The following is a 9,721-nucleotide window of genomic DNA, read 5'->3' as shown; positions in this document are numbered from 1 at the left end:
TAGTCTACCTGTTGAAGTTTGATCGGTCGACATGATCACGTGAAGAGCTGGTCTGTAGTCTACCTGTTTGATCGGAGGACATGATCACGTGAGGGCTGGTCTGTAGTCTACCTGTTTGATCGGAGGACATGATCACGTGAGGAGCTGGTCTGTAGTCTACCTGTTTGATCGGAGGACATGATCACGTGAGGAGCTGGTCTGTAGTCTACCTGTTTGATCGGAGGACATGATCACGTGAGGAGCTGGTCTGTAGTCTACCTGTTTGATCGGAGGACATGATCACGTGAGGAGCTGGTCTGTAGTCTACCTGTTTGATCGGAGGACATGATCACGTGAGGAGCTGGTCTGTAGTCTACCTGTTTGATCGGAGGACATGATCACGTGAGGCTGGTCTGTAGTCACCTGATCAGGACGATGAGGAGCTGGTCTGTAGTCTACCTGTTTGATCGGGAGGACATGATCACGTGAGGAGCTGGTCTGTAGTCTACCTGTTTGATCGGAGGACATGATCACGTCTGGTCTGTACTACCTGTTTGAGGAGGACATGATCACGTGAGGAGCTGGTCACCTGTAGTCTACCTGTTTGATCGGGAGGACATGATCACGTGAGGAGCTGGTCTGTAGTCTACCTGTTTGATCGGAGGACATGATCACGTGAAGAGCTGGTCTGTAGTCTACCTGTTTGATCGGAGGACATGATCACGTGAAGAGCTGGTCTGTAGTCTACCTGTTTGATCGGAGGACATGATCACGTGAGGAGCTGGTCTGTAGTCTACCTGTTTGATCGAGGACATGATCACGTGAGGAGCTGGTCTGTAGTCTACCTGTTTGATCGGAGGACATGATCACGTGAGGAGCTGGTCTGTGATCACGTCTGGTCTGTACTACCTGTTTGATCGGAGGACATGATCACGTGAGGAGCTGGTCTGTAGTCTACCTGTTTGATTGGAGGACATGATCACGTGAGGAGCTGGTCTGTAGTCTACCTGTTTGATCGGAGGACATGATCACGTGAGGAGCTGGTCTGTAGTCTACCTGTTTGATTGGAGGACATGATCACGTGAGGAGCTGGTCTGTAGTCTACCTGTTTGATTGGAGGACATGATCACGTGAGGAGCTGGTCTGTAGTCTACCTGTTTGATCGGAGGACATGATCACGTGAGGAGCTGGTCTGTAGTCTACCTGTTTGATCGGAGGACATGATCACGTGAGGAGCTGGTCTGTAGTCTACCTGTTTGATCGGAGGACATGATCACGTGAGGAGCTGGTCTGTAGTCTACCTGTTTGATCGGAGGACATGATCACGTGAGGAGCTGGTCTGTAGTCTACCTGTTTGATCGGAGGACATGATCACGTGAGGAGCTGGTCTGTAGTCTACCTGTTTGATTGGAGGACATGATCACGTGAGGAGCTGGTCTGTAGTCTACCTGTTTGATCGGAGGACATGATCACGTGAGGAGCTGGTCTGTAGTCTACCTGTTTGATCGGAGGACATGATCACGTGAGGAGCTGGTCTGTAGTCTACCTGTTTGATCGGAGGACATGATCACGTGAGGAGCTGGTCTGTAGTCTACCTGTTTGATCGGAGGACATGATCACGTGAGGAGCTGGTCTGTAGTCTACCTGTTTGATCGGAGGACATGATCACGTGAGGAGCTGGTCTGTAGTCTACCTGTTTGATCGGAGGACATGATCACGTGAGGAGCTGGTCTGTAGTCTACCTGTTTGATCGGAGGACATGATCACGTGAGGAGCTGGTCTGTAGTCTACCTGTTTGATCGGAGGACATGATCACGTGAGGAGCTGGTCTGTAGTCTACCTGTTTGATCGGAGGACATGATCACGTGAGGGTCTGTAGTCTACCTGTTTGATCGGAGGACATGATCACGTGAAGAGCTGGTCCTGTTTGATCGGAGGACATGATCACGTGAGGAGCTGGTCTGTAGTCTACCTGTTTGATCGGAGGACATGATCACGTGAGGAGCTGGTCTGTAGTCTACCTGTTTGATCGGAGGACATGATCACGTGAGGAGCTGGTCTGTAGTCTACCTGTTTGATCGGAGGACATGATCACGTGAGGAGCTGGTCTGTAGTCTACCTGTTTGATCGGAGGACATGATCACGTGAGGAGCTGGTCTGTAGTCTACCTGTTTGATCGGAGGACATGATCACGTGAGGAGCTGGTCTGTAGTCTACCTGTTTGATCGGAGGACATGATCACGTGAGGAGCTGGTCTGTAGTCTACCTGTTTGATCGGAGGACATGATCACGTGAGGAGCTGGTCTGTAGTCTACCTGTTTGATCGGAGGACATGATCACGTGAGGAGCTGGTCTGTAGTCTACCTGTTTGATCGGAGGACATGATCACGTGAGGAGCTGGTCTGTAGTCTACCTGTTTGATCGGAGGACATGATCACGTGAGGAGCTGGTCTGTAGTCTACCTGTTTGATCGGAGGACATGATCACGTGAGGAGCTGGTCTGTAGTCTACCTGTTTGATCGGAGGACATGATCACGTGAGGAGCTGGTCTGTAGTCTACCTGTTTGATCGGAGGACATGATCACGTGAGGAGCTGGTCTGTAGTCTACCTGTTTGATCGGAGGACATGATCACGTGAGGAGCTGGTCTGTAGTCTACCTGTTTGATTGGAGGACATGATCACGTGAAGAGCTGGTCTGTAGTCTACCTGTTTGATCGGAGGACATGATCACGTGAAGAGCTGGTCTGTAGTCTACCTGTTTGATCGGAGGACATGATCACGTGAGGAGCTGGTCTGTAGTCTACCTGTTTGATCGGAGGACATGATCACGTGAGGAGCTGGTCTGTAGTCTACCTGTTTGATCGGAGGACATGATCACGTGAGGAGCTGGTCTGTAGTCTACCTGTTTGATCGGAGGACATGATCACGTGAGGAGCTGGTCTGTAGTCTACCTGTTTGATCGGAGGACATGATCACGTGAGGAGCTGGTCTGTAGTCTACCTGTTTGATCGGAGGACATGATCACGTGAGGAGCTGGTCTGTAGTCTACCTGTTTGATCGGAGGACATGATCACGTGAGGAGCTGGTCTGTAGTCTACCTGTTTGATCGGAGGACATGATCACGTGAGGAGCTGGTCTGTAGTCTACCTGTTTGATCGGAGGACATGATCACGTGAGGAGCTGGTCTGTAGTCTACCTGTTTGATCGGAGGACATGATCACGTGAGGAGCTGGTCTGTAGTCTACCTGTTTGATCGGAGGACATGATCACGTGAGGAGCTGGTCTGTAGTCTACCTGTTTGATCGGGAGGACATGATCACGTGAGGAGCTGGTCTGTAGTCTACCTGTTTGATCGGAGGACATGATCACGTGAGGAGCTGGTCTGTAGTCTACCTGTTTGATCGGAGGACATGATCACGTGAGGAGCTGGTCTGTAGTCTACCTGTTTGATCGGAGGACATGATCACGTGAGGAGCTGGTCTGTAGTCTACCTGTTTGATCGGAGGACATGATCACGTGAGGAGCTGGTCTGTAGTCTACCTGTTTGATCGGAGGACATGATCACGTGAGGAGCTGGTCTGTAGTCTACCTGTTTGATCGGAGGACATGATCACGTGAGCTGGTCTGTAGTCTACCTGTTTGATCGGAGGACATGATCACGTGAGGAGCTGGTCTGTAGTCTACCTGTTTGATCGGAGGACATGATCACGTGAGGAGCTGGTCTGTAGTCTACCTGTTTGATCGGAGGACATGATCACGTGAGGAGCTGGTCTGTAGTCTACCTGTTTGATCGGAGGACATGATCACGTGAGGAGCTGGTCTGTAGTCTACCTGTTTGATCGGAGGACATGATCACGTGAGGAGCTGGTCTGTAGTCTACCTGTTTGATCATGGTGAGGACATGATCACGTGAGGAGCTGGTCTGTAGTCTACCTGTTTGATCGGAGGACATGATCACGTGAGGAGCTGGTCTGTAGTCTACCTGTTTGATCGGAGGACATGATCACGTGAGGAGCTGGTCTGTAGTCTACCTGTTTGATCGGAGGACATGATCACGTGAGGAGCTGGTCTGTAGTCTACCTGTTTGATCGGAGGACATGATCACGTGAGGAGCTGGTCTGTAGTCTACCTGTTTGATCGGAGGACATGATCACGTGAGGAGCTGGTCTGTAGTCTACCTGTTTGATCGGAGGACATGATCACGTGAGGAGCTGGTCTGTAGTCTACCTGTTTGATCGGAGGACATGATCACGTGAGGAGCTGGTCTGTAGTCTACCTGTTTGATCGGAGGACATGATCACGTGAGGAGCTGGTCTGTAGTCTACCTGTTTGATCGGAGGACATGATCACGTGAGGAGCTGGTCTGTAGTCTACCTGTTTGATCGGAGGACATGATCACGTGAGGAGCTGGTCTGTAGTCTACCTGTTTGATCGGAGGACATGATCACGTGAGGAGCTGGTCTGTAGTCTACCTGTTTGATCGGAGGACATGATCACGTGAGGAGCTGGTCTGTAGTCTACCTGTTTGATCGGAGGACATGATCACGTGAGGAGCTGGTCTGTAGTCTACCTGTTTGATCGGAGGACATGATCACGTGAGGAGCTGGTCTGTAGTCTACCTGTTTGATCGGAGGACATGATCACGTGAGGAGCTGGTCTGTAGTCTACCTGTTTGATCGGAGGACATGATCACGTGAGGAGCTGGTCTGTAGTCTACCTGTTTGATCGGAGGACATGATCACGTGAGGAGCTGGTCTGTAGTCTACCTGTTTGATCGGAGGACATGATCACGTGAGGAGCTGGTCTGTAGTCTACCTGTTTGATCGGAGGACATGATCACGTGAGGAGCTGGTCTGTAGTCTACCTGTTTGATCGGAGGACATGATCACGTGAGGAGCTGGTCTGTAGTCTACCTGTTTGATCGGGAGGACATGATCACGTGAAGAGCTGGTCTGTAGTCTACCTGTTTGATCGGAGGACATGATCACGTGAGGAGCTGGTCTGTAGTCTACCTGTTTGATCAGAGGACATGATCACGTGAGGAGCTGGTCTGTAGTCTACCTGTTTGATCGGAGGACATGATCACGTGAGGAGCTGGTCTGTAGTCTACCTGTTTGATCGGAGGACATGATCACGTGAGGAGCTGGTCTGTAGTCTACCTGTTTGATCGGAGGACATGATCACGTGAGGAGCTGGTCTGTAGTCTACCTGTTTGATCGGAGGACATGATCACGTGAGGAGCTGGTCTGTAGTCTACCTGTTTGATCGGAGGACATGATCACGTGAGGAGCTGGTCTGTAGTCTACCTGTTTGATCGGAGGACATGATCACGTGAGGAGCTGGTCTGTAGTCTACCTGTTTGATCGGAGGACATGATCTGTAGTCTACGTTTGAGGAGCTGGTGAGGAGCTGTAGTCTACCTGTTTGATCGGAGGACATGATCACGTGAGGAGCTGGTCTGTAGTCTACCTGTTTGATCGGAGGACATGATCACGTGAGGAGCTGCTATTTCCCTGTGAAGCTGCTCAGGATTTCAGAAAAGGTTTCACCAGAAGAAAGCTGACTGTTCTGTTGCCAAGTTCCAGGCCTATTTAATTTGTTTCGCTCGGCGAACGACTGATTATCTCTGTTCTATATTCATACAGACCCTTTCAGACTGTTGTACAGGCAGTCACAGACAGTGGTTCATGGTTGGCATCTCTCACCCCCCCCCCCAAAAAAAAACAATTTTACTTCAGACCAAATATATAATTCTTTCACACGTGTGTTAGGAATGTGACCATGTGTATGATGTGTTGTTGACCTCCTCATCCCTTCCACACTGACCTCCCCCTTCCCTTCCAGTGGTCTGACCCATGAGGGCCACAGCCGTGATGTGGAGCAGGTCTCTGTGTATGTGTGTTGACCCCTCATGATGTTTCCAGTGGCTCTGACCCTACAGAGGGCCACAGCATCCCTGTCCACACTGACCTCCCCCCCCCAGTTCCCTTCCAGTGGTCTGACCTCCCCCTTCCCTTCCAGTGGTCTGAGGGGCCACAGCCGTGATGTGGAGCAGGTCTCTGTGTATGATGTGTTGCTGACCCCCTCATCCCTTCCACACTGACCTCCCCCTTCCCTTCCAGTGGTCTGACCCATGAGGGCCACAGCCGTGATGTGGAGCAGGTCTACCTACGTTGTTCCCAGGGTTCCCTCCACTGGCTCTACCCTACAGGGGAAGTCATCGTGTTGTTGACAACCTGCGGCCCAACACCCTGTCCCCCGGCAGCCGCCCGTCTCTCCGTCTGCATCAAGCCCTCTAGGGACTCCCACGGGGCCAACATCTACCTGGACCGGGCCGGGAAGCTGCGCCTGCTGCTGAGGGAGCAGGACCAGGCCCAGGGGAAGGTGACCTGCTTCAGCATCCAGGACGGGTCTCTGTTCATAGAGGCCATACCTCACAGAGACATCAGTAAGAGAATCACCTCGTTCCAGTATGAGCTGGTGACAGAGAGGACCGGGGCTGGAGCTGGAGCCTTGGCTGGGGTGGAGCCACAAGCACTGTCTGGTGAGATACACTCCTATTGTTATTGTTGCTTTGGTCATTAAAGGGGAAGTTCAGTATGGCTAAAGCACTGTCTGGTGAGATACACTCCTATTGTTGTTGTTGCTTTGGTCATTAAAGGGGAAGTTCAGTATGGCTAAAGCACTGTCTGGTGAGATACACTCCTATTGTTGTTGTTGCTTTGGTCATTAAAGGGGAAGTTCAGTATGGCTAAAGCACTGTCTGGTGAGATACACTCCTATTGTTGTTGTTGCTTTGGTCATTAAAGGGGAAGTTCAGTATGGCTAAAGCACTGTCTGGTGAGATACACTCCTATTGTTGTTGTTGCTTTGGTCATTAAAGGGGAAGTTCAGTATGGCTAAAGCACTGTCTGGTGAGATACACTCCTATTGTTGCTGTTGCTTTGGTCATTAAAGGGGAAGTTCAGTATGGCTAAAGCACTGTCTGGTGAGATACACTCCTATTGTTGTTGTTGCTTTGGTCATTAAAGGGGAAGTTCAGTATGGCTAAAGCACTGTCTGGTGAGATACACTCCTATTGTTGCTGTTGCTTTGGTCATTAAAGGGGAAGTTCAGTATGGCTAAAAGCAGAGACGGTACATTATGAAGATGCAACTGCTTCTCCAGTAGAAATTCCCTTTCACAATGTCATGGCGACGTTGGCTATCGAAGCTCATGCACAGAAACACATCATCGGGGTGTAACGGTCATCTCACACTGAACTGGGCCTGTGCAGGCCGTCAAATTCTTGGTATTTTTGTTGGTATTTTATTAGGATCCCCATTAGCTGTTGCAAAATTAGCAGCTACTCTTCCTGGGGTCCAACACAAAACATGAAACATGACATAATACAGAATATTAACAGACAAGAACAGAACTACATCAAAATAAAAATAAAAAGTCTACATATTTAATACCAATACACACAGCCTACATATCAATACCAATACACACACAAACTATCTAGGCACTCCTTTGATATAAAGTTGTTTTTGACCAATGAAAGCGTGTCAGTTTGTCACTTTCACAACGGAGTAATAACATGTTCAACTATTTAAAACATTGTCTCCAGTCTTGGTTGTGAAAATGAACTTCTCATTGACTTCTTCTCGAACCCCAACCCTGGTCTGTTTGGTCTGTTTCACAAGCATGCCGGAAGTCTTGCGATGTTGCTCCTCTGGGTGTGGAAACTCTTTGGCTAAAGTTAACTGAAGTTTGTAGTGGCTGACGACAGACAACTGAACCATGGATGATAGTTTCTCCTGGTCCACAGACTACTTTCAGACTGAGGTACCAGCTAGCATTAAGGTCTAAAATCCTGAACTTCCCCTTTAATGCTAAAGTTGATGACAGTGGCAAAGTTGACACATCCTAACAGACTCTCCTGGTTGGCCCAGACAGTGGATCACAGACTCTCCTGGTTGGCCCAGACAGTGGATCACAGACTCTCCTGGTTGGCCTAGACAGTGGATCACAGACTCTCCTGGTTGACCCAGACAGTGGATCACAGACTCTCCTGGTTGGCCTAGACAGTGGATCACAGACTCTCCTGGTTGACCCAGACAGTGGATCACAGACTCTCCTGGTTGGCCCAGACAGTGGATCACAGACTCTCCTGGTTGGCCTAGACAGTGGATCACAGACTCTCCTGGTTGGCCCAGACAGTGGATCACAGACTCTCCTGGTTGGCCTAGACAGTGGATCACAGACTCTCCTGGTTGGCCCAGACAGTGGATCACAGACTCTCCTGGTTGGCCCAGACAGTGGATCACAGACTCTCCTGGTTGGCCTAGACAGTGGATCACAGACTCTCCTGGTTGGCCCAGACAGTGGATCACAGACTCTCCTGGTTGGCCCAGACAGTGGATCACAGACTCTCCTGGTTGGCCTAGACAGTGGATCACAGACTCTCCTGGTTGGCCCAGACAGTGGATCACAGACTCTCCTGGTTGGCCCAGACAGTGGATCACAGACTCTCCTGGTTGGCCCAGACAGTGGGTCACAGACTCTCCTGGTTGGCCCAGACAGTGGATCACAGACTCTCCTGGTTGGCCCAGACAGTGGATCACAGACTCTCCTGGTTGGCCTAGACAGTGGATCACAGACTCTCCTGGTTGACCTAGACAGTGGATCACAGACTCTCCTGGTTGACCTAGACAGTGGATCACAGACTCTCCTGGTTGGCCCAGACAGTGGATCTCAGACTCTCCTGGTTGGCCCAGACAGTGGATCACAGACTCTCCTGGTTGGCCCAGACAGTGGATCACAGACTCTCCTGGTTGGCCCAGACAGTGGATCACAGACTCTCCTGGTTGGCCCAGAGACTACATTAAAGGAAAGGAACCATCTAACTAATGTTGTCATTTGGGTGACCTATCCGTTTTAAGTTTTTTAAATCAATGACATTAGGCGTGCACCATATCCTGACTATTCCTGTTGTATTATCCAGACGCGGCTAGGTCAGAGAGAGTCAACTGGCCATTCAGCTGACAGTTTGTTAATTGACTAACTAGGAAGTGGTTTTCTTTGTCGTAGTGTCTATAGTCACGATGTAGTTCTGTACTGAATCATCTGCTGGAGAAAACATCTCTGTTTGTCTTAGTGTCCGTAGTCACGATGTAGTTCTGTACTGAATGCAGCCATCTGCTGGAGAAAACATCTCCGTTTGTCTTAGTGTCTTTAGTCACGATGTACTTCTGTACTGAATGCAACCATCTGCTGGAGAAAACATCTCTGTTTGTCTTAGTGTCTGTAGTCACAATGTAGTTCTGTACTGAATGCAGCCATCTGCTGGAGAAAACATCTCTGTTTGTCTTAGTGTCTGTAGTCACGATGTAGTTCTGTACTGAATGCAGCCATCTGCTGGAGAAAACATCTCCGTTTGTCTTAGTGTCTGTAGTCACGATGTAGTTCTGTACTGAATGCAGCCATCTGCTGGAGAAAACATCTCTGTTTGTCTTAGTGTCTGTAGTCACGATGTAGTTCTGTACTGAATCATCTGCTGGAGAAAACATCTCTGTTTGTCATAGTGTCTGTAGTCACAATGTAGTTCTGTACTGAATGCAACCATCTGCTGGAGAAAACATCTCTGTTTGTCATAGTGTCTGTAGTCACAATGTAGTTCTGTACTGAATGCAACCATCTGCTGGAGAAAACATCTCTGTTTGTCTTAGTGTCCATAGTCACGATGTAATTCTGTAC

General features: G+C 49.6%; 1 protein-coding gene and 2 long non-coding RNA genes across 5 annotated transcripts in view; 1 reads left to right on the top strand and 2 right to left on the bottom strand.

Annotated features, from left to right (window-relative positions):
• Window positions 1-891: 891 nt before the first annotated feature.
• Window positions 892-5,195, bottom strand: LOC127918511 (uncharacterized). 2 transcript variants are annotated; one of them, XR_008100295.1, is made up of 3 exons: window positions 4,993-5,195; window positions 2,687-2,833; window positions 892-1,427 (listed from the first exon to the last, which is right to left on the bottom strand). It is a non-coding gene; the product is annotated as an uncharacterized LOC127918511 (long non-coding RNA). The 2 variants fall into 2 exon arrangements; XR_008100296.1 differs by having other exon boundaries at window positions 2,687-2,735.
• A 566-nt stretch (window positions 5,196-5,761) lies between these two features.
• The window catches only part of LOC127918513 (meteorin-like protein), a 13,826-nt gene continuing 9,866 nt past the window's right edge, over window positions 5,762-9,721 (top strand). The window contains exons 1-3 of the mRNA XM_052501836.1: window positions 5,762-5,765; window positions 5,905-6,043; window positions 6,103-6,524. Of these exons, the coding sequence (XP_052357796.1) occupies window positions 5,762-5,765; window positions 5,905-6,043; window positions 6,103-6,524 (565 nt within the window). The remainder of the gene's footprint in view (window positions 5,766-5,904; window positions 6,044-6,102; window positions 6,525-9,721) is intronic.
• LOC127918512 (uncharacterized) lies at window positions 6,761-8,719 on the bottom strand. 2 transcript variants are annotated; one of them, XR_008100297.1, is made up of 3 exons: window positions 8,640-8,719; window positions 8,013-8,210; window positions 6,761-7,979 (listed from the first exon to the last, which is right to left on the bottom strand). It is a non-coding gene; the product is annotated as an uncharacterized LOC127918512 (long non-coding RNA). The 2 variants fall into 2 exon arrangements; XR_008100298.1 differs by having other exon boundaries at window positions 8,079-8,309; window positions 8,640-8,718.

The sequence above is a fragment of the Oncorhynchus keta genome, unplaced genomic scaffold (genome assembly GCF_023373465.1).
Source record: "Oncorhynchus keta strain PuntledgeMale-10-30-2019 unplaced genomic scaffold, Oket_V2 Un_contig_14357_pilon_pilon, whole genome shotgun sequence".
Classification (NCBI taxonomy): Eukaryota; Metazoa; Chordata; class Actinopteri; order Salmoniformes; family Salmonidae; genus Oncorhynchus; species Oncorhynchus keta.
This window is presented reverse-complemented; position numbering and strand designations above follow the sequence as displayed.